At 33.8% G+C, this 25,302-nt stretch overlaps 1 protein-coding gene across 1 annotated transcript in view; it reads left to right on the top strand.

Moving 5' to 3' along the window:
• SHISA6 (shisa family member 6) overlaps positions 1 to 25,302 on the top strand; it is a 627,719-nt gene that overhangs the window by 593,775 nt on the left and 8,642 nt on the right. Inside the window, exon 5 of the mRNA XM_074312049.1 lies at positions 23,174 to 23,326. Coding sequence (XP_074168150.1) covers positions 23,174 to 23,326 — 153 coding nt within the window. The remainder of the gene's footprint in view (positions 1 to 23,173; positions 23,327 to 25,302) is intronic.

Raw genomic sequence — 25,302 nt, 5'->3', positions numbered from 1 at the left:
ATGCTAAGTCACTGATAGAAACAATGCTTATGTACTTAGTTGACATCTTTAAAGGAGTTCACACATTAGTTCATATATTCACACCTTTAGAGAGCATATATAAGGAGGAGTTCACCAGCCCACTAAGGGACAAAGCTCACTCTTGGACCTTCAGGAGATTCACAAATCAGAAGCCCACAAGGCCACTCTTGGAGGTGGAGAAGATTCATTCCAACTTCCACCTTTGTGCTGACTGGAGACATTTGGAGAAAGCTCTTGAAACCAAGGAGAGAGATAATCCTCTATAAAAGCTAACTGGGCCCCAGGAAAAGATTCAAGACTTCGAAGGAGAAAATAAAGGATATGGACTTTAACTCCTGGCTGCATTTGGGATTTTTGACTGAAACTAAGGCTGCCTCCAGAAGCCCTCCAAGAAACCTGCTCCCAGCGAACATTACACTTTAGAGAAGAGAACATTACACCTCAATATATCTGAAGAGTGGTAGTGATGGGGAGTGGGTGAGGAAGAAAAGATGGTACTTGACTCAGAAATAGTATAGTAGTACTAGAAGTAGCAGCAGCAATAGCAATGGTAACAACAATTACATCATGATATTTCTATAACACTTTAAAGTTTGCACAGTTTTTTAATACCCATGATACCATTTGACTCTCACAAAAACAGATATGTATGAAGATAACAACAATAAGAGATGAACTACTACTACATTTCTTTTTTAGAATATAAAAAGAAATAAGGGTAAAAACAAAACTTAAACAGAAGTAATTGCAGAAGAACAAGGTTGAAGTTATCATGGATTATAAACTTCATAACATTCTACCCCCACTTCATTTCCTCATATCTTTTTCTTAACTCTTCAGTCTGAAGTATAATTTTATCATTCAACTGAAATTACTCTCTCCAAAGTTGCCAATGATCTCCTAAATGCCAAAAGTAGTAGCTTTTTCTGAATCTTCTTTTTTCTTGATTTTTCTGAAGTTTTTGATGCTATCAATCATTCCTTTTTTTCTTTCTTTTTTTTAATACTCTGACCTAATTTAATTACTCCTAATTTCTAGTCCTACTTCTATAACTGCTCTTACACATCTAGAACTTGTTTATGTCTTATAAACATTTAAAACTCATCTTGTCCAAAATTCAATTCATTTTCTTTCCTCTCAAAGTTTTCCACTTTTCCTAATTTTTCTGTTATTGTTGAGGACATGACCATCTTCCAAGGCACCCAGGCTCACAACATAGATGTTATTCTTGACTCCTTACTCTATCATTCACACTTCTTAAAAATTGCAAGTCCTATTTACATTACATCCTTTGTGCACATCCTCCTTTCTCTGACACTGCCATCACCCTGGTCAAGCCCTCATCTCCTCATCTATGGACCATTGCAATGTGCTGTTAGGTAGTTTCCCTCAGGACTTTATCACTGCAGACCTACCTCTGCCCAGCCATCAAATTAATCTTCTTAATGTGGGTCTGACCATGTCACCCTCTTCTCTACTGAAAAAATTCCAGAGTCAAATGTGTTTGGCTTTTAAAGTCCATAATATTGCATCTTTTTACCTGTTACATTTTACTCCCTTCCACTTACAGCTTTTGCTGTTCTTTTCACATGAAACTCCATCAGTTGACGTAAAGCATTATCACTGATGGTACCACATGCCTGAAATGCTTTCCCTTCTTACCTTTCCCTCCTAGTTTCTCTGCTTCCTTCAATTCTAAGCTAAAATCCCACCTTCTACAAAAAAAAAAGTTTTTCCTAATCCACCTAATTTCTAATGTCTTTTCTCAATAATTTCCTCCAATTTATTCTATCTTTGTCATGGTTGTACAAGAGTGTTTGCAGGTTGCCTCATTCTTCAGTTTGGGAACTTTTTGAGAGCATAGACTTTAATTTAGCAGTAAACACATGGTAGGTGCTTGATAAGTATATACTCACTTGACTCCACAAAATAGAGCTCTTAAATAAACCAATCTTATAAAAGAAAATCAAACTAGCTTTAAAGGAACTACCAAAGTGGGAATAAGGGAGACACTTTGAGTTCTGATGGATCCACAGGAGAATTTTATCAACATTTCAAGAAAAGAATACTACCAATTTTGTAGTGCCAATACTACAAAGTCATTTTCAATGAAGCCTTAAATGAATTTAAGAATTCTGATGCAAAAAAAAGACATTCAGTAAATTACCATACTTTCAAGATTTTGTTGCAAAAAAGACCTGAACTCAATAGAAAATTTGACAAATAAGATTTGATAAATAAAATCCAAGAGAAAGATTAATTATAAGGTACTCAGTAAGGACAAACTGTTTGCTTTTTATACATGGAAAGGTAAACGATATGTCTAAGATCTGTCAGTAGTAATAAGGTTGTTCAAATAGGGAAAAAATTGGGATAGAGCTGAATATAATGAAATTCTAAAAAAAACTGTATAAGAAAAGGTAAAAAGAATGATTATCTTAGACAAATGAATTGCAAGTGGCTTGCCCAGGATCACAGAAAGAGTAAGAACTGACAGGAATTAAAAGAGTGAGGAGGAGTGCTGGTAAATCTTTTTTTTTAATTTTGTTTTTTTATTAATTTTTTATAATTATAGCATTTTCTTTGGCAGTACATATGCATGGGTAAAATTTTTTTAACAACATTATCCCTTGTACTCCCTTCTGTTCCGAGTTTTTCCCCTCCTTCCCTCCACCCCCTCCACTAGATGGCAGGCATTCCCATACATATTAAATATCTTATAGTATATCCTAGGTACAATATATATGTGCAGAACCGAATTTTGTTGTTGTTGTTGCAAAGGAAGGATTGTATTCCCAAGGTAAAAATAATCTGGGAAGAGAAACAAAACAAAACAACAACAACAACAACAATAAAAAACAATGCTCATAGTTTACACTCATTTCACAGTGTTCTTTTTCTGGGTGTAGCTGATTCTGTCCATAATTGATCAATTGGAATTGGATTAGCTCTTCTCTATGTTGAAGATATCCACTTCCATCAGAATACATCCTCATACAGTATCATTGTTGAAGTGTCTAATAATCTCCTAGTTCTGCTCGTTTCACTCAGCATCAGTTCATGTAAGTCTCTCCAAGCCTCTCTATATTTATCATGCTGGTCATTTCTTACAGAACAATAATATTCCATAACATTCATATACCATAATTTAGCCAATCATTCTCCAATTGATGGACATCCGTTCATTTTCCAGTTTCTAGCCACTATGAAAAGGGCTTCCACAAACATTTTGGCACATACAGGTCCCTTTCCCTTATTTAGTATTTTCTTGGGATATAAGCCCAGTAGTAGCACTACTAGGTCAAAACATATTTTGATAACTTTTTGGGCATAATTCCAGATTGCTCTCCAGAATGGTTGGATTCTTTCACAACTCCACCAATAATGCATCACTGTCCCAGTTTTCCCACATCCCCTCCAACATTCATCATTATTTGTTCCTGTCATCTTAGCCAATCTGACAGGTGTGTAGTGGTATCTCAGAGTTGTCTTAATTTGCATTTCTCTGATCAATAGTGATTTGGAACACTCTTTCATATGAGTGGAAATAGTTTCAATTTCATCATCTGAAAATTATCTATTCATATCCTTTGACCATTTATCAATTGGAGAATGGCTTGATTTCTTATAAATTAGGATCAATCCTCTGTATATTTTGGAGATGAGGCCTTTATGAGAACCTTTAACTGTAAAAATGTTTTCCCAATTTGTTACTTCCCTTCTAATCTTGTTTGCATTCATTTTGTTTGTGCAGAAACTTTTTAATTTGGTGTAATCAAAATTTTCTATTTTGTGATCAATAATGGTCTCTAGTTCTCCCTTTGGTCACAAATTTCTTTCTCCTCCACAAGTCTGAGAGGTAAACTATCCCATGTTCCTCGAATTTATTTATGATATTGTTCTTTATGCCTAAATCTTAGACCCATTTTGTTCTTATCTTAGTATGTGGTGTTAGATGTGGGTCCATGCCTAGTTTCTGCAATACTAATTTCCAGTTTTCCCAGTAGTTTTTGTCAAATAATGAATTCTTACCCCAAAATTTGGGGTCTTTGGGTATGTCAAACACTAGATTGTTATTTTTATTCACTATCTTGCCCTCTGAAGCTAACCTGTGCTACTGATCAACTACTCTATTTCTTAGTCAATACCAAATGGTTTTGGTGACTGTTGCTTTATAATGTAGTTCTAGATCAGGTACAGCTAGACCACCTTCATTTAATTTTTTATTTTCATTATTTCCCTTGAAATTCTCGACCTTTTGTTGTTCCATATGAATTCTGTTGTTATTTTTTCTATGTCATTAAAATAGTTTCTTGGGAGTCTGATTGGTATAGCACTAAATAAAAAGATTAGTTTAGTGAGTATTGTCATCTTTATTATATTCGCTCATCCTATCCAAGAGCACTGAATGTCTTTCCAATTATTTAAATCTGACTTTATTTTTGTGGCAAGTGTTTCATAATTTTGCTCATATAATTCCTGACTTGCCTTTGGCAGATATATTCCCAAATATTTTATACTATTGACCGTTATTTTGAATGGAATTTCTCTTTGTGTCTCTTGCTGTTGGATTGTGTTGATAATGTATAAAAATGCTGAGGATTCATGTGGATTTATTTTGTATCCTGCAACTTTGCTAAGTTCTGAATTATTTCCAATAGTTTTTAGCAGAGTCTTTGGGGTTCTCTAAGTATACCATCATGTCATCTGCAAAGAGTGATAATCTGATTTCCTCATTACCTACTCTAATTCTTTGAATCACTTTTGTGGCTCTTATTGCCGAGGCTAGCGTTTCTAGTACAATGTTGAATAGTAATGGTGATAGGGGGCAACCTTGTTTCACTCCTGATCTTACAGGGAAAGGTTCTAGTTTATCACCATTACATATGATGTTTACTGAAGGTTTTAACTATATGCTTGTTATTATTTTAAGGAATAGTCCATTTATTCCTATACTCTCAAGTGTTTTTAGTAGGAATGGATGTTGGATTTTATCAAATGCTTTTTCTGCATCTATTGAGATGATCATATGGTTTTTTATTAATTTGATTATTAATGTGGTCAATTATACTAATAGTTTTCCTAATATTAAAGCAGCCCTGCATTCCTGGTATAAATCCCACTTGGTCATAGTGTATTATCCTGGGGATGATTTTCTGAAGTCTTTTTGCTAATATCTTATTTAAGATTTTAGCATCAATGTTCATTAAGGAAATTGGTCTATAGTTTTCTTTCTCAGTTTTCGATGTACCTGGTTTAGGTATCAGTACCATGTCTGTGTCATGGAAGGAATTTGGTAGGACTCCTTCAATCCCTATTTTTTCAAATAGTTTATATAGCATTGGAGTTAGTTGTTTTTTAAATGTTTGGTAGAATTCACATGTAAATCCATCTGGTCCTGGGGACTTTTTCTTAGGAAGTTGGTTAATAGTTTGTTCTATTTCTTTTTCTGAGATGGGACTATTTAGACTACTTACTTCTTCCTCTGTTAATCTGGGCAAGCTATATTTTTGAAGGTATTCTTCCATTTCATTTAAGTTATCGAATTGATTGGCATCAAGTTGAGCAAAGTAGCTCCTAACTATTGTTCTAATTTCTTCTTCGTTCTCCCTTTTCATTTTCAAGGCTAACAATTTGCTTTTTCTCTTTCCTTTTTTTAATCAGGTTTACTAAGGGTTTGTCCATTTTGTTGTTTTATTTTTCATAGAACCAACTCTTAGTTTTATTAATTCAATAGTTTTTTTTACTTTCAATTTTATTAATCTCACCTTTTATTTTTTGAATTTCAAGTTTTGTGTTTGTCTGGGAGTTTTTAATTTGTTCCTTTTCTAGCAATTTTAGTTGTAAGCCCAATTCATTGGCCCTCTCTTTCTCTATTTTATGCAAGTAGGCCTATAGAGATATAAAATTTCCCCTTATTACTGCTTTGGCTGTGTTCCACACATTTTGGTATGATGTCTCATTATTATCATTTTCTTGGGTGAAATTATTAATTATGTCTATGATTTGCTGTTTTACCCAATCATTCTTTAGTATAAGATTATTTAGTTTCCAATTATTTTTGGTCCATTTTCCCCTGGCTTCTTATTAAATGTAATTTTGATTGCATCGTGGTCTGAAAAGGATGCATTTACTATTTCTGCCTTACTGCATTTGATTTTAAGGTTTCTATGCCCTAGTATATGATCAGTTTTTGTATAGGTTCTGTAAACTGCTGAGAAGAAAGTATACGCCTTTCTGTCTCCATTTTGCTTTCGTGAAAGATCTATCATATCAAACTTTTCTAGTACTCTATTTACCTCTTTGACTTCTTTCTTATTTATTTTGAGGTTTGATTTATCTAATTCTGAGAGTGCAAGGTTGAGATCTCCCACTATTATAGTTTTGCTGTCTATTTCTTCTTGCAACTCTCTTAATTTCTCTTTTAAGAATTTAGATGCTGCATCACTTGGTGCATACATGTTTAATATTGATACTGCTTCATTATGGATGCTACCCTTTAGCAGGATATAATGCCCTTCCTTATCTCTTTTAATTAGATCAATTTTTGTTTTTGCTTGATCTGAGCTGAGGATGGCTACCCCTGCTTTTTTGGCTTCCCCTGAAGCATAGTAGATTATGCTCCACCCTTTTACTTTTAGTTTGAATGTCTCACCCTGTTTCAGGTGTGTTTCCTGTAAACAACATATAGTAGGATTCTGACTCTTAAGCCAGTGTGCTAAGTGCTTCCTCTTTATGAGGCAGTTTGCCCCATTCACATTTATGGTTAGAAGGACTAATTCTATATTGCTTGCCATCCTATTAACCCCTGCTTATGCTTTTCCCCTTTCCTTCCCTCTTACCGCCCTACCCAGTATTAAACTTGTGAACTCCACTTGCTTTTCACAGCCCTCCTTTTTTAGGATCCCTCCCCCACCTTAAAGTTCCTCCCCTTATTTTACCCCCTTTCCTCACAATTTCTGAATTCCCTTCCCCTTAGCTTACTCCTTCCCTCTCATTTTTCAATAAAGTGCAAGAAGTTTTACTATAAATCAAATATGTCTATTAATACATACTATGTTCATCTCCCTCCTTTCTTTCTCTCAGATATAATAGGTTACCTTTGCCTCTTCATGAGATGTAGTACCAACCACTTTATACTTTTTATGATATAATTTCCTTTCCACCTCTAGTTTCTAGGACAAATTATACATATGTTCTTTACATATTTGTATGGCAGAAGTATAGTTCTCAAGATTTCTTTTTACCTTTTTAGAAATCTCTTGAGTTCTGTATTTGAAGATCAAACATTTTATGTAGGTCTGGCTTTTTCAGCAAAAATAGATGGAATTCATTTATTTCGTTAAATGTCCATCTTCTTCCTTGGAAAACGATGCTCATTTTTGCTGGGTAAGTTATTCTTGCCTGCATACCAAGTTCCTTAGCCTTTCAGAATATCATGTTCCATGCCCTTCGTTCTTTTAATGTGGACGCTGCTAGATCCTGGGTTATCCTTATTGTGGATCCTCCATATCTGGATTGTTTTTTTCTAGCAGCTTCCAATATTTTTTCCTTTGTCTGATGGTTCTTGAACTTGGCCACTATATTTCTTGACGTTTTGATTTTAGGATCCCTTTCAGTAGGTGATCAATGTCTTTTTTCAATGTCTATTTTACCCTCTGTTTCCAAAACATCTGGGCAGTTCTCGTTGATAATTTCCTTGAGAATAGTGTCCAAGTATTATGCCCAAAAAGTTGTCAAACTGTGCATAGCCTTTGACCCAGCATTGCTGTTATTGGGATTATATCCCAAAGAAATACTAAAGAGTGGAAAGGCACCTGTATGTGCCAAAATGTTTGTGGCAGCTCTTTTTGTTGTAGCTAGAAACTGGAAGTTGAATGGATGTCCATCAATTGGAGAATGGTTGGGTAAATTGTGGTATATGAAGGTTATGGAATATTATTGCTCTGTAAGAAATGACCAGCAGGAGGAATACAGAGAGGCTTGAAGAGACTTAAATCAACTGTTGCTGAGTGAAATGAGCAGAACCAGAAGATCACTATACACTTCAACAACAATACTGTATGAGGATGTATTCTGATGGAAGTGGAAATCTTCAACATAAAGAAGATCCAACTCACTTCCATTTGATCAATGATGGACAGAAATAACTATACCCAGAGAAGGAACACTGGGAAGCGAATGTAAATTGTTAGCACTACTGTCTATCTACCCAGGTTACTTATAACTTCGGAAGCTAATAATTAATGTGCAACAAGAAAATGGTATTTACACACATATATTATATCTAGGTTATATTGTAACACATGTAAAATGTACTGGATTACTTGCCATAGGGGGAGGGAGTGGAGGGAGGGAAGGGATAATTTGGAAAAATGAATTTAAAAAAATAGTGTCCAAGCTCTTTTTTCCTCACATTTTTCAGGGAGTCCGATTATTCTCAAATTGTCTCTCCTGGATCTGTTTTCCAGGTCTGTTGTCTTTCTAATAAGGTACTTGACATTCTTTTCAATTGTTTCATTTCTCTGGTTTTGCTTGACTTACCTCTTGGTTTCTCCTTGAGTCATTCATTTCTACTTGTTCAAGTCTAATTTTCAATGATGTATTTTCTTCACTCATTTTTTTTATATCTTTTTGCAATTGTCCAATTCTGTTTTTATCTTTTATGGAACTTTTTTTTTTCCATTTTATCCATTTTATTTTTTAGAGAGCTGATTTCTTTATCCAGCTCACTAATCCTGTTTTCCTTGCAGTTGTTTACCTTTTCCAGCTCACTAATCCTGTTTTCCTTAGAGTTGTTTACCTTTTCTAATTCACTAATTTTATTTCTCAATGATTTGATCTCTTTATCCACTCTGGATAACTTCTCCAGGCTCTCTTTCCAAGCTTCCCTTTTCTTTTCCAATTTCTCTTCTAGCTCTCTTGTGAGAGAGTTTTTGATTTCCTGTATGAGATTCTTTTGTATTGAGGAGCAGCTCATATCCCCCTTAGGGGATTCCTCTGGGGACAGTGTGTTTTTAGTCTCCTCAGTATTTGAAGTCTGCTCTCTCTCCATACAGAAGCTGTCAATGGTTAGAGCCCTTTTAAATTTTTTGTTCATTTTGTCAAGAGCGGAATGGAAAAAAACAAATTGACAAGAGAAACAATAAGTCTGTTTTGAGGGGGATGGGGCTGCATGGTGTTAATGTGCTTCCTCTACAGACTGCAGGTAGGGCAGCAGAGAGCCACTAACAGGACAGCGATGGCTGCACTGAGTCTGTGCTCTGAGGCTGTGAGAACTCCGCGTCACTCCAGGTGGGGGTTGGGGGTGGCTGATTCCCCAGAGGCACCAGCTTTCTGGGGTTTTAATCTTCACCTCCGGTGTTTACACCCTCTCCTGCTGCTCCTGGCTTGCTGCCAAAACGGAATATCCACACTGGGGTAGTCTTTTTGCAGAAACGGCAGAGATCATACCCCTCCCCCCTCTGGTCTGAGCTGTGTGAGCTGTCTGTCTTGCTCTGGCTTGCCTGCCCTCAGTCTGTGCCCAGTCTGTTTGACCCTCCCCCAAGCAAACACAGACCTTCTCAGGTGAATTTCAAGGATGTCATCTCTTGGTGATTATTTGTGGGTTTCTTTTCCGGTCAAGCATTAACTCTGAGGCTTGTCATGGAGTAAGTTCTGAGAGAAAATGCATAGCTCAAGCAGCTATCTGCCTCCACGCCGCCATCTTGGGTGGAAGTCCCTCGGAGTGCTGGTAATTCTGGAAGCCTACTCTCATCAGGAAGGTTAGAGAGGAAAATACATACAGACACATACACACACACACACACACACACACACACTCACACAGATAGATAGATAGATAGATAGATAGATAGATAGATAGATGATAGATATAGATATAGATATAGATATAGATATAGATATAGATATAGATATGGATATAAAGTTCTTCTAAATAGAGAAACAAATAAGAGGGTAAAAGGATAGGGATGGAGGAGAGGATATAAGAAGTTTTTTTTAGAGGGGATCCTACTCACATTAAATCTAGGTTAAAGAGAGAACAACACATCCATTTAGAAAGAGAATAAAAGTCTTCTAGATTTATAAAGAAATATGAGGGTAAAGGAATGGTTTAAGGGAGAGCATAGAAGGATGTGTAGATGAATGGGGATGGGATAAAGAAGAAAGAACATATATATTTGGAAAGCTATAAAAATCTTCCAAGAAACCAGAGGACAAGGATATTTTGTGATAACAAAGTCCCATTCTAGCCAAAGATGGGATGAGGGGAGAACAAACCAAAGATATAATGTCCTCTTGTCTTCCTTGTCCCAAGGAAAGCCTTATCAGAAAGGAAGGATTCTTGGAGGAGGGCAGGGGAATAGGATATAAGAGATATACACGAACAAAAAAACAAAAATAAAAAAGAATAATAATCATGATTTCTGATAAAATCATAACTAAAAAAGGTGTAATCAAAAAAGAAAAATAGGAAACATGTCAACCATATTATTCAATATTGTTTTAGACTAAAATAGCTAGACAATATATGATTGTAATATTGCTATGGCATAGGAAATAATGGATTTGCAAAAAATATGGAAAGATTTGGACTTATAAAGGAACATGTCACCTATCTTCAGAGAAACAGGACAAACAAGTATAGTACAGTTTTACATATATATGGATATGTGTATGATTATAGGTATTTATGTATGTGAGTATGTATATATATACATATATATGCGTGTGTGTGCGTGTGTGTGTGCATATATCTGTGTGTGTGCATATATATTTAAATATATGTTTACTTGTAGTCTTCTTACAAGAGAGAAGAAGAAAAGGAGGAAGGAATAAAGTTAAAAGGACACAGCAGAGAATAAAAAAAGTTTACAAGGAAGCAAGGATTTTCTTGTTTACAAGGATTTCTTGAATTAGAAATTTATTGTTTTATATCGTGAATCCTCTCTTATTTTCTCCTGTGCATATGGCAATTTTTTTCTATTTTCTATTTGTTTTAAATAAATAAATACAATTTTAAAAATAAAAAAATAGAAAGCACTCTGGTAGAATTTTTTAATGAAAGGATATAGTGCCTAAGTTAGCAAATAAAGAGTACTATCAGTCAATGATATTATTGAATATATTTCAAATATTTTAAATTAAATCCTTGTTACATTACAGCAACATCCTCAAAACCCACAATTTTTTAAAAATTAATTTTATAATTATAACATTTTTTACAACATTATCCCTTGTACTCCCTTCTGTTCCGAACTTTCCCCTACTTCCCTGCACCTCCTCCCCTAGATGGTAGGCATTTCCATACATATTAAATATCTTATAGTATATCCTAGGTACAATATATATGTGCAGAATCGAATTTTGTTTTTGTTGTTGTTGTTGCAAAGGAAGAATTGGTTTGGGAAGGTAAAAATAACCTGGGGAGAAAAACAAAACAAAAAAAAATGCTAACAGTTTACACTTATTTCCCAGTGTTCCTTCTCTAGGTATAGCTGATTCTGTCCATCATTGATCAATTGGAATTGGATTAGCTCTTCTCTATGTTGAAGATATCCACTTCCATCAGAATACATACTCATACAGTATCATTGTTGAAGTGTCTAATAATCTCCTAGTTCTGCTCGTTTCACTCAGCATCAGTTCATGTAAGTCTCTCCAAGCCTCTCTATATTTATCATGCTGGTCATTTCTTACAGAACAATAATATTCCATAACATTCATATACCATAATTTACCCAACCATTCTTCAATTGATGGACATCCGTTCATTTTCCAGTTTCTAGCCACTACAAAAAGGGCTTCCACAAACATTTTGGCACATACAGGTCCCTTTCCCTTCTTTAGTATTTTTTTGGGATATAAGCCCAGTAGTAGCACTGCTGGATAAAAGGGTATGCACAGTTTGATAACTTTTTGGGCATAATTCCAGATTGCTCTCCAGGATGGTTGGATTCTTTCACAACTCCACCAATAATGCATCACTGTCCCAGTTTTCCCACATCCCCTCCAACATTCATCATTATTTGTTCCTGTCATCTTAGCCAATCTGACAGGTGTGTAGTGGTATCTCAGAGTTGTCTTAATTTGCATTTCTCTGATCAATAGTGATTTGGAACACTCTTTCATATGAGTGGAAATAGTTTCAATTTCATAATCTGAAAATTATCTATTCATATCCTTTGACCATTTATCAATTGGAGAATGGCTTGATTTCTTATAAATTAGGATCAATCCTCTGTATATTTTGGAGATGAGGCCTTTATGAGAACCTTTAACTGTAAAAATGTTTTCCCAATTTGTTACTTCCCTTCTAATCTTGTTTGCATTCGTTTTGTTTGTGCAAAAGCTTTTTAATTTGATGTAATCAAACTTTTCTATTTTGTGATCAATAATGATCTCTAGTTCTCCTTTGGACATAAATTCCTTCCTTCTCCACAAGTCTGAGAGGTAAACTACCCTATGTTCCTCGAATTTATTTATGATATTGTTCTTTATGCCTAAATCTTAGACCCATTTTGTTCTTATCTTAGTATGTGGTGTTAGATGTGGGTCCATGCCTAGTTTCTGCCATACTAATTTCCAGTTTTCCTAGCAGTTTTTGTCAAATAATGAATTCTTATCCCAGAAGTTGGGTTTGTCAAACACTAGATTGCTATAGTTATTCACCATCTTGCCCTGTGAACCTAACCTATTCCACTGATCAACTAGTCTATTTCTTAGTCAATACCAAATGGTTTTGGTGACTGCTGCTTTATAATATAGTTCTAGATCAGGTACAGCTAGGCACCTTCATTTGATTTTTTTTTCATTAATTCCCTTGAAATTCTTGACCTTTTGTTCTTCCATATGAATTTTGTTGTTATTTTTTCTAGGTCATTAAAATAGTTTCTTGGGAGTCTGATTGGTATAGCACTAAATAAATAGATTAGTTTAAGGAGTATTGTCATCTTAATTATATTCACTTGGCCTATCCAAGAGCACTGAATGTCTTTCCAATTATTTAAATCTGACTTTATTTTTGTGGCAAGTGTTTTATAATTTTGCTCATATAATTCCTGACTTGCCTTTGGCAGATATATTCCCAAATATTTTATACTATTGACCATTATTTTGAATGGAATTTCTCTTTGTGTCTCTTGCTGTTGGATTGTGTTGATAATGTATAAAAATGCTGAGGATTCATGTGGATTTATTTTGTATCCTGCAACTTTGCTAAAGTTCTGAATTATTTCCAATAGTTTTTAGCAGAGTCTTTGGGGTTCTCTAAGTATACCATCATGTCATCTGCAAAGAGTGATAGTCTGATTTCCTCATTACCTACTCTAATTCCTTGAATCACTTTCGTGGCTCTTATTGCCGAGGCTAGCGTTTCTAGTACAATGTTGAATAGTAATGGTGATAGTGGGCAACGTTAAAACCCACAAATTTTGACTAAATTTGATTTAAAACAGGAATGCAAGAATGGTTTAACATTAGAAAAATAATAAATAAGAACCTTAATATATATATGTATATATATATATATATATATATATATATATATATATATATATATACATATATATATATATATATATATAAATCCAAAATCACATGATCATTTCAATAAATGCAGGAAAAAGTTTTTGTTAAAGTATAAATACATACTAAAAAAACTACAAAATATAGGCATAGGAGAAATTTTTAATAGAATGAAATGTTTCTGTCTAAAATAAAAAGAAATCATCTTATACAATGGGGATATTCTAGAACCTTTCCCACGAAATACAGGAGTAAAACAAAAAATGACTTTATTATTTGATATAGTTCTGGAAATGCCAGCAAGAACATTAAATTAAGAGAAAGAAATTAAAGGTATAAAAATAAGTAAAATGGAGATAAAATTATCTGGTGGTTACATGATGATTTACATAGAAGATCCTAGACAAAAAGAAAAGATGGGACAACAAGTAGACTGAAAATGCATTGGCAAAATCAATAGTATTTCTATAAACCAATAAAAATCAAAAGAACATTAAACATAAAGATAACTTAATAGAATTACAAATACACAAAATATGTGGGGGAAACAAACTACCAAAGCATACAAATAACTTTTACAGATTCAATTACAAAATGTTCCTTAAACTGTGAGAGATACACATGAATAAAGATATTTTCATTTTTTTATTTGTTGATCAATATTGTTTTTTTCTTTAAAAATACAATTACATTATTATGTAGCTCTCTGAAAGGAAAAGAGGGAGATCTTGTAGGAGAAATCCTTGTGATATGGAATATTTATAAACATTATTTTGGAAGAATAGTAAATATATTTCTCAATAACAGGTCATGTCTGATTAATTTAATTTCTTTTTTTGTTAAGATTAATGAACTGTTTTATCAAATGGATTTTGTAAATGTGGTTTACATAGATTTGAGCTACACATTTGACAAAATCTTTAATGCTTTTCTTGTGGATAGGATAGAGAAATGTGTTTGACAATAAAATTAATTGAATTTCTAACCTGATTGAATATCCTGACCCTCATAATAATTATTTGCGATTCAATATCAATGTAGAAGATGATTCATAGTATAATGATTACAATATTTTAATAGGAAAATGAGATGGCAGATCCATCAACAATGCAAAGGCTACAAAGCTAGGATGAAGAACTAGTTCTTGGATGGCAGAACAAAGAACCTTTTGTTCTGTTAATTATGCAAATTACATGGTGTTAGATAGACCATAGCAAAACAGGAAATTGTGCTAGCTTCTGAATGTAGACATGTACATGTACATACTCTAAGATTGTGGTTTCTTAAGAAAGACAAGACTTCCCTCCACCTCAGATATTAACCCTCCTTTCCTTATCCTGTTGACTTAATGCCCCCTAACAATCTCCCATAGTCTAAGGCTGCTTTAGAATGTTAATGTCTCCATTTGACACAGAAAATGAAAGTGATGGACAAAGTTCAAGGTCATACTGTGTGTCAAGAGTAGGAAGAATTTGAACTTCAAGCTGTCCCATTATACTAGGGTAGTGAAGCTATGTATTTTGCAATGAAGGAAAGTAAAAACCAAACAATGGAAAAATCAGTTAAGAACTCCTTGCAGCAGAGGAATATAGCTCAAGGGATTTTAGTTACCTGGGCCATTTTTCCCTGCTGTATTAATGTTTCTGTTTCTTTGTGTCATGTGTCACTGGGGTATAAATTTTGGGCCTGAATTTAAAGGTAAAAAATAATGTCAATGCACTGGTAGTCATATCCTTGACAGCATCTTCCAAACACTAACTTTTTTTCTCTCAGGTTTTTCTGCATCAGACGGCCTGTTATTTCTCCTAGAGGATTCCCTATTACACACAGAAACCTGCAACCTCTAGATATCTGAAAGACCTCACCCTATGTAATGAAACTAATTAGAACTTTGTCAAATTTTCTGTTTATTGATATTTAAACAGGCTTATGATTTCATAAATATAGGAAACTTCTAGTGAGGAAATCTCTTTTCCAATACAGTATACACCTTCCTGTAACTGATAGTTTTAAAGGACTGCCTGGAGCACTTAGAGGTTAAGTGACTTTCCCAGGCTCCTAATGTGTCAAAAAAAAAAAAAAGACAATAATCATATTATCATTAATCAAATTACATTACATTACACACTCTGGAGCTATTATCACAATTCTCATTCAAACTAATGACAGACCCCAGAAGACAGTCTCTCAGGACTTAAGGAACAACTGTGGAATTGTGAAGGATCTTCTAATGCTTATGACTCCCCAACAATGTACTTCCTCCCAATATCATCAGTTGGGAATTAATTTTGTCAATTATTTTTAAGTAGTCTTCATAAAGGAATATTTTAAAGATGATAAAGATGATAAAGCTGGTACAAAACATCCCTGCAAAAGTCTGTGACTTCTCTAATTAATACATTCAGATTCCAGGGGAAAGCTTAGAAAGCATAAGTGGCAAAACGTAATTCATAGATCTTAATGGCTGGAGATCCTTTTCTCCCCTATACTCATTTTTGCTGGCCTCTTTGTAGAACTTCATCCTGTCCTTGATTCACAGTGCAGATGCTTCTACCAGCAACTGTCTTGGAGAACAAGATCAAAATCCTCTGGATACTTTATGATAACAAAGTCCCATTCTAGCCAAAGATGCGATGAGGGGAGAACAAACCAAAGATATAATGTCCTCTTGTCTTCCTTATCCCAAGGAAAGCCTTATCAGAAGGTTTAGTTAAAACACCCTTTATAGTTAGCTGTTTTGGGGGATCCAAATTGTCATTAGATGCTCAAAACATCTGAGTTCTGAATAGATCTTTTATTTTATAGATGAGACCCACAGGATATGACTAAGTTTTATTAGCTAATCAGAACACTCAATGACATTCAATGTCAGTGTCACTCCAGTTCATCTGAAGACATTTCACACAATTGCAAATGTTTGATTGATTTGGTCATTAAGAGTTTTGGTTACTTAGTTAAAATATCAGTATTCCTTGCTTTACCTAGAGTAGGGGGGATTCAATTTATTTAACCCTACTCCTACATTCTTTCCTCAGTTTTAATATTTGCTATCCTCAAAATGCCCACTGAAATGTGCTTGGGAAAGTCTGTTAGAAAATTCTAACTCGTAAGTAGCACTTTCATAATAGGGAAGATCTGTGTTACCATTTTTGAATGAGAAGTCATTATTTCATACTTACAAATAAATGATGCTATCAAATTGATTCCATTTCCCCAAAATTCTACTAGAATACAATCATCAGTCTTCTTGACTCCAAGGTGGGCTATCTATCCACTACACTACACTTCCTTTCTTGCTATTTAAATCTTATTTTAAAGGATTGATTCTATAGTAATAAAGGGTATAAATCCTTTAAGATATTAAGTATGGAAATTGCATCAGATGTAATTTGTGAACAAAAAGAAAATTGTTTATACTCTCAACTTCTAAATTGGGAGTACATGTAAAATAAGATTATTCCTCCCTTAATCTTTCTTACTAGAGAAAAAAATAATCTCATGATTTATCCAAGTTCAAGTATCATCACCTCTCCTGAATTTTTGTGATTCCATCTTCATTGGTTTCCCATTTCTTTCTGCCTTTCCAAAATGTCCTTTTTGCAGCTGCTTAATTAGTATATCAAAAATATGTACTGAGTCTTGCTCAGTATGGATGTCTCTCGAGTCAGCAGTTCCCTCTTGAGTATACAACTAAATACAAATTCTTTATCCTGGTGTAGCTGCTTATAAGCAAGGAGTTTAAAGAGAAGTATACTTTTTTCCAGTTGGAAGGGAAGACTAAGGGATAATGGGAGGTAACAGTTTTGAGGGGCAGAAGAGCAAAGGAGATTTTGATCTTGTGAAAAGGAGAAAATGGCATAATAGATAATTGTTATTGCTAAAAAGGATGTTGATGTCTTCAGGTTTAATATAATCATAAACAGCTGAAGACTTATCCGACTCACTTTGCCACATTAAAAAGATCTGCTTACTACATATATATATGTATATATATACGTATATATACATATATATATATATATGTAGTAAGCATATACACTTATGTTACATATACATATGTATATGTAACATAAGTGTAGTCAAGCAAAAAACTCCCTCATTAGCCAAGCCTATAAATATGTCTCTCAAATTACCTATCTATCCATTTCCTATCTCTCAAATTATAGGCAACAATCTTTATCATTAGTGTTCTAGAGTCATGGTTGATTATTTCATTACTCAGATTCTTAAGTCTTTCAGAATTTTCCAAAGTAAACATAACCAGGAAGACAATTCATATTATAATATAAATTATGTTATAGTAGGAATTGCCCTCCTGGTTATGTTTACTTTACTCTGCATTAGTTTGCACATTTTCCCAGTTTTCTCTGAAACCATCTTTTCATTTCTTATACCTTGATAGGCTTATATTAATAATTTCATTATTTTATATTCAGTCAATCCTCAACATTCCTGTGTTTCATGACTTCAAACATTCCAGTGTTTTTATCAGTATCTCATTTTCACTTTCATGTCAGAAACTACATATATTCTCACTTTCATGGCTGTGTAGTAGAGGGGGAAAAAAGTGCCTATTATCAGAATTAATGTTTTGTTATAAAGAATTATATTCAGAAAAGTATATTTTCAGCAATTAGTAAAAAATTATAATTTTTGATTGTTTGAATACACAGGAGAGCTATTGGAATACATGGGAGCTCCCTGACAGTGGCTGCTGGAGATCCAACCCAGAATGGAACTTCTCTGTGAGAGGATGATACAAGGAGACTGAGAGGCTATTGCTGTTCTCTGACCTCTCTCTTGAAAGTCTGTTGTGTTGTCTGACCTCTCTCTTCTTCCCTCTGCCTCCAATTTATCTCATTCCTAGTTCACAATACCTGTGAGCAAAGGCTGCCCTGCAGCCCCTTCAGATGTTATGATCCACAGCTGTGGAGGTTCCTAGGGAATTGACCTGTCCCTTAACATTTGATGGCCATGACAACATAACCCCCTAGTTCTCATGGGTTCAATGTATCAAAAGTCACCTTTTTTAACTTTTCTGAAGTTTTCCAGAAAGGTCACTCCATAGAAGTTGAGGATTGATTGTACCATCATATGCAGTTATCTGTCAGTTGATGATGAATCCATATTTTCTAGTTCTTTACCATGTTGTTATGGTAAATAATATAATACTGTTCTGAATAGTATACCGTTTTTTCCTTTCTTTGATCTCTTCAAAGTACAGCCTTATTAGTGGTACTGTTGTATCAGTGAATATACATGATTTAATCATATTTTGATCATAATACTAAATTGTTTTCCAAAGTGATTGGACTATTTCACAGTTCCACCAGCAATACACTACTATGCCTATTTTCTCATAGCCTCCTCCAGTATTTGTCATTTCATATTTCTGTTAGTTTTGCAAATCAAATCAAAGGTAACTTTAGTACTTCTTTAATTTGATTTTCTCTAACTTTAGATGTTAGAGCATGTCATATAGCTATACATAACTTGGCTCTTTTTTCATAAAAAAAGGGTCTTTTCAAATCCTTTGACCTTTTTGCCAATTGTGAAATGACACCACTTTTTACAAATGTAAATCATTTCCTTATATCTTGACAATGTTATTTAAAAATTGCTATATTTTTCCTCAGTTAACTATTCCAATTCTATTCTTACCTATATTTGTTTGTGCAAAAAACTTTTTAAAGTTTTAAGAAATATTTGTTTTATCTTCTGTGAACCTCTGTTTCATATAGCCATGAATTCTTCCCCTATCCCAAAACCTGAAAGATAATTATATTATATTATATTATAATTATATTATTCTTTTAATTTACTTATATTGTGTCCTCTTGTAGATAGGTTACTTTTTATTTCGATCATATCTCGGTATATTATATAGGATATTGTACTAAACTTAATTTCTGTCAAACTGTCATCCATTTTTTGGGAAGCTTTGTCAAATAATGCGTTCTTAACCCAGTATTTGAGTTCTTTAGCTTTAGCAAACAGCCTAATTTTAGCATTTTATATTCTATTCCTTTCTTTAAACTGTATGAGCTTTTATGTTAAAAGTGTTTTTCTTGCAATCTTGAATTTTATTTCTATCCTTTCCTATTTTGTGAATGAGTTTGAACGTCACAATTGTGTTCATTGATTATTTATTTCTCTCTATCCTATTCTCATAATTTTTCCTGTCTGTCTCCAACTTTCTCTTTAATATAAGATCCTTTCATTTTAACCATCTCTTCATGATTTCTCATTTAAGATTAGGATTTATTTCTTCTGATGTTTCTATTCCCTCTTTTCTCCTCTTCCTTTATCCGTTTCCCTTTTGAATGTATTTCTAAATCAAACTCTTTGCATACATGATTGTATTCTCCATATTTTATCCTCTTATGACCAGTTTAGATGAAAATGAGTTTTAGTGATGCCCACTCTCCCCACCTCTTTTATATTTGTATATACTTCTACTTTGGCACCATGATTATGTGAGATATAAGATTAAATGATTATCTAAGTTCCTCTCTCCTCCCTTCCTCTTTTTTTCTACTGTACCCAATGTATTCCTTTCCCCTTCCTCCCTTTCATTTCATCTTTTTAACATCATAAAAACAAAACAGAAGCACTTGATCCCTCTGTTTAATTTGATTCTTTTTAGATCTTTTAGTGACATTGTTCTGAAGAGGTCCTTATATCAGTTTATCCCCCCATTGATTGTATAGCTTTTTTATGTTGTTCTCAACTCCTATATTTATATTTCAAATTTTATATTTACTACTCTTCTTTTCATCAGAATTGCTTGAATTCCTCTATTAATTGAAAATTATTTTTACTTGTAGGATTATATTAAGTTTTGCTGAATAAATTATTCTTTATTCTTGATTGTAGTAGTCCTATATGTTTTGTCTGTTGAAATTAAGCATTCAATGCGCTCCACTCCAGTATAATGGTAGCTTCTATATCTTATATTATTCTGACTATGGATCCTCAGTAATTGTATTCTTTCTTTCTCCCTACTTGTTTAGAAGGCTCTGAAATATTCTAGAACTTGATTTAATCATGCACAATGGGAAAATCTAGAGAACTTCACCACATATAGGGAATCTTTAATTTGTGCTCTGCACTGAACATCTTTTATCATAGTGAATTCTTATTAAGCATACTTCTCCCTAATTTATGCTTCACTTACAAACTTAGCTAGTTCCCTTCTACTTTTAATTGCATTGGTTTTACCTGTGTAATAAAAAAAAAACTTTTCAGTTTTATATAATTAGAATTGTCCAGTTAATATTATATGACTTTTAATTCCTTGTTTTATAATGAACCCTTCTCCTAATCATAATCCTTAAAAGTAGTTTCTTCCTCATTTCTCTAATTAATTAATTATATAAGATTATATAACAAAGTCTAGTATTTCTTATGAGCTTATTTTAGTATATAGAAAGAACTTTATCTAAATGTTATATCTACCACACTACTTTTCAGTATTCATAGTAGTTTTTATCAAGTACTAAGTCCTTATTCTTGTTCTTTGGGTCTTTGAATTCATCAAAGATTATGCTAATTTACATCTGTATGCTGTCTACTCAATCTGTTCCACTGATTAATTTTCTAGCTTTGTAATAACCAGTACCAATTTTTTTTTGCTTTATATTGCTTTGTAGTAAAGTTTAAAATCTCATACTGTAAATTCCCTTTCCTTCTCACTTTTTTCATTGTTTTCTTTGAGAGTCTTGGCATTTTGTTTCCCCAAATGAATTTTGTTATTACTTTTCTCACAATTTAAAGTAACACTTTAGATGTTTAATTGGTATGACGCATGAAATGCTTTTTCTTGTTGCTTTTGGACACATAATATGATCAACTTCACTAATTTCTTTAAGTACAATTTTAAAGTGTTGCATCAGTATCAGTAATTGTTATTCAGAAAGATAAAGATAAGGATGTGCTGATAAATGTTTAAGAAATATTTCTGGAAAAAGAAAATGTATACTCAACACTCTTTAAAGTTTAATTTTCATTATCAACATTTCCTGGAGCTGATTCCAGAACTTTTCCACAGACAAATATCTACTTTGGTTTGAAGTTGAATACATTAAAACTTTATCTCTTAGCAATCTGGAATTATGCCCAAAAAGTTATCAAACTGTGCATACCCTTTGACCCAGCAGCGCTACTACTGGGATTATATCCCAAAGAAATACTAAAGAGCGGAAAGAGACATATATGTGCCAAAATGTTTGTGGCAGCTCTTTTTGTTGTAGCTAGAAACTGGAGGATGAATGGATGTCCATCAGTTGGAGAATGGTTGGGTAAATTGTGGTATATGAAGGTTATGGAATATTATTGCTCGGTAAGAAATGACCAGCAGGAGGAATATAGAGAGGCCTGGAGAGACTTAAATCAACTGATGCTGAGTGAAATGAGCAGAACCAGAAGATCACTGTACACTTCAACAACAATGCTGTATGAGGATGTATTCTGATGGAAGTGGAAATCTTCAACATAAAGAAGATCCAACTCACTTCCAGTTGATCAATGATGGACAGAGGTAGCTGCACCCAGAGAAGAAACACTGGGAGGGGAATGAAAATTGTTAGCACTAATATCTGTCTGCCCAGGTTGCATGTACCTTCGGATTCTAATGTTTATTGTGCAACAAGAAAGTGATATTCGCACACATGTATTGTACCTAGACTATATTGTAACACATGTAAAATGTATGGTATTGCCTGTCGTCGGGGGGAGGGAATAGAGGGAGGGGGGGTAAATTGGAAAAATGAATACAAGGGATAATATTATAAAATATATATATATATATATATATATATATAATAAAAAAAAAAAAAGAAAAAGAAAAAAAAAAAAAAAACTTTATCTCTTTCAGGCCTGGGTAACCTTAGGATTATACCTAAGAGACTGAGTTGAAGAAACCAATTTGATAAAATTTATATTCTTTGGTCATACTACCACTTCCTACCTATCTTTTCCCCCTTTCCCATCTCCAAGGTTATAAGAGAAATGAAAGGTGGTTTGGATAAAATGGAAAGTACTGATTAGACTGGGAGTCAAGAGAACTAGGCTCTATTTCTGTATATGTCCTTCACTAAGTATAAGAGCATTCATATAGAGTTGGGAAGACCTCAAGGATTATCCTGGTTCAGAGTTTTCATTTTATAGAGTAGAAAAGTGGAAGCCCAAATAGGTTAAGTGACTTACCTAAAGCTGTACAGAAATTATGTATTATAGGCAAACTACTGAACAAGGCAATACCAATGTTTCATTTCTTCACCTGTTGGACTATTACTAAATGGTCTTTATAGCTCTTTCCAAAACTGACATTCTATGATTTTTATGAGGAAAATTCTCATGAGAGGTTGATTTGGATTGCTATGTGGAGTACAGAGTGGGCAAGAGTCCAGTGTTCTCCCAGCTGAAATCCTTCCTCATTGAATAGCAACAATGTTCTTTTGGCCCAAAACAGTAGAAGGAATATTTGCTGGCATTATTGGTAACCCAAACTCATCCTGGGGTGGGGCAAGGGAGGGAAGAGAAGAGGAATTCTTGCCTTGTAAATGTCCTTGCCAAAGTAGTAGCAAGAATATTTTGATGTTTCTTTTGTCTTTCTTTCTTGCAGAAAAGCCACGGATAAACAACATCCTGACATCAGCCACAGAGCCCTATGACCTTTCTTTTTCTAGATCCTTCCAGAATTTGGCTCACCTTCCTCCATCCTATGAATCTGCAGTTAAGACCAACCCCAGCAAATATTCATCTCTGAAGAGGCTAAGTAGGTGGTATTTCCTTTGGTTGTACTTTAGTCTCAGGTTGAAGACACATTTTCATTTCTTTACCAGGACATGTGAATTTGTCCCTTCTTTTTCTACCTAGATAGAAAAAGGATAAGGATGGAGAGAAAGGAAATATAGTTTAATGAAATTATGTCAAACTCATAGAAGCCTCTAATATATATGTGGGATACATATTTATAGTTTCAAAATGTAATGTTATTTATGTTTGGTTCATTTTGTTAATTATTTCTCAATTACATTTTAATTTGTTTGGGGATATACTTTGTGATATTGCAGCTGTTTGACACCCTCTGGTTTAGTGTACATAGTTGTAGGTTTTTTTAAACATAGATCTGTCAGAATCTATCTATCTATCTATCTATCTATCTATCTATCTATATCTATATATCTATATACATACATATAGATATACATATACCTATATAATAGGTTGCTTTGTAATCCTATGTATTTTATCTCATGCATTTAAAAGTATTATTCTAAGGTCCACAAGATTCACCTAATAACCTAAATAAATCCATGGTGCGCACACACACACACACACACACACACACACACACACACACACACAAATGTTAAATCCCTGATTTAGTGAAAGTAATGTGAAGACAAAAAGCCTGGGTCTCCGATTTAACTCTTTCTCTTACTAGCTCTGTGATCTTAGAAAATTAATTTTTTCTAGACTCTAAATTAAACTAGATGATATCTCAAGTTCTTTCCAACTGAAAAATCCTACAATTTCTATATTCTCTTGTGAACTCTTTGCTGAACGAAATATCAACTCTCTTTCTCAAGTTTGAAGAGAACCTGAACATTACAAAGAGTTAGTCTATGCTACATTTCCCTCCACTTTACCCTAAGTCCCAGAGCAAGATGCACTGCAGTTATTCTATGCCTCTCTCTAGAATTCTCCTAAACATTACTGACCTGTGCCCAATGTAAAAACTATAATAACCAAGATCATATCTTTTCACTACAGCTCCAGAGTTTGCTAAAAAGGCAAAGTTCAATAGAGCAGCTTCCTATCACTCCCATTTTCCCTTCTTCCATTTATTAAACCTGAGCTAAGACTTAACCTGACTGATAATGTGACAATTTGGGACTTCTGCTCCTACCATTAGTTTTATCAATCTCTTTTTATGCAAGTGGCTCTAGGAACTTCAACACTGTTATTTGTAGTCAAGGAGTCTCTGGATTTGGAAGGAATTAAAAATAAAAGGCAAAGAAATGCTATGGAGAAGACTCATTTTACAAATACTTGAAAATGCCTCTTTATATTTTAGCCACAGATAGAGACCAGGGACTGAGGGTTTTCTTGACATTGAAAATTAACTTATTGAAAGAAAGTAAAGGCCAAAAAGACTCCTTTAGGGCTGCCTTTGTGACAGAAAGTTTTATTTCTATTGCCAGGAATATTTATGGCCGACCATCTCAAAAAATTCTCAGTTAGATGGTGAGGATAAAGATCATAGAGCTTGCCTTAAAATAGTAATGAAGGATCCCGTATTTTTTTGAAATTTAAGAGATGAATTCTGTGAGAATCTTTGTTTCTGTGATTATCTATGTGTGCATCCCCAGAGATGAAAACTAGTTTGATTTGTATGAAGAATATGTGAAATAGGTACAAAGTTTCTACAGGTGCATTGGTATATGTGTTTTCATATGTGTATATATGTTTATAGTATATGGTACATGTGAATATGTAAATATACACATGTTTATTGATGTGAGGTCGTATATACAAGACCTGTCCTAGAATGTATGTTTATAAAACATGCCAGGTATGGTGCTAAATATATGTCTGTAGATTCTGAATAGATTATAGGCAGCAATGTAGAAAAATGAAAAGAATTCTGAAGTTAGGAAAAATGTGTTTAAATGCCCCTTCAGTACTTACTAATTTGCAACCTGTGTCAACCTTGATAAGTCATTGAACCTCTTCATCTAAAGAATA

Source organism: Sminthopsis crassicaudata, chromosome 4 (assembly GCF_048593235.1).
Source record: "Sminthopsis crassicaudata isolate SCR6 chromosome 4, ASM4859323v1, whole genome shotgun sequence".
NCBI classification, from domain to species: domain Eukaryota; kingdom Metazoa; phylum Chordata; class Mammalia; order Dasyuromorphia; family Dasyuridae; genus Sminthopsis; species Sminthopsis crassicaudata.
The sequence above is the reverse complement of the archived record's forward strand: the minus strand, read 5'-3'. Positions and strand labels throughout refer to the sequence as shown.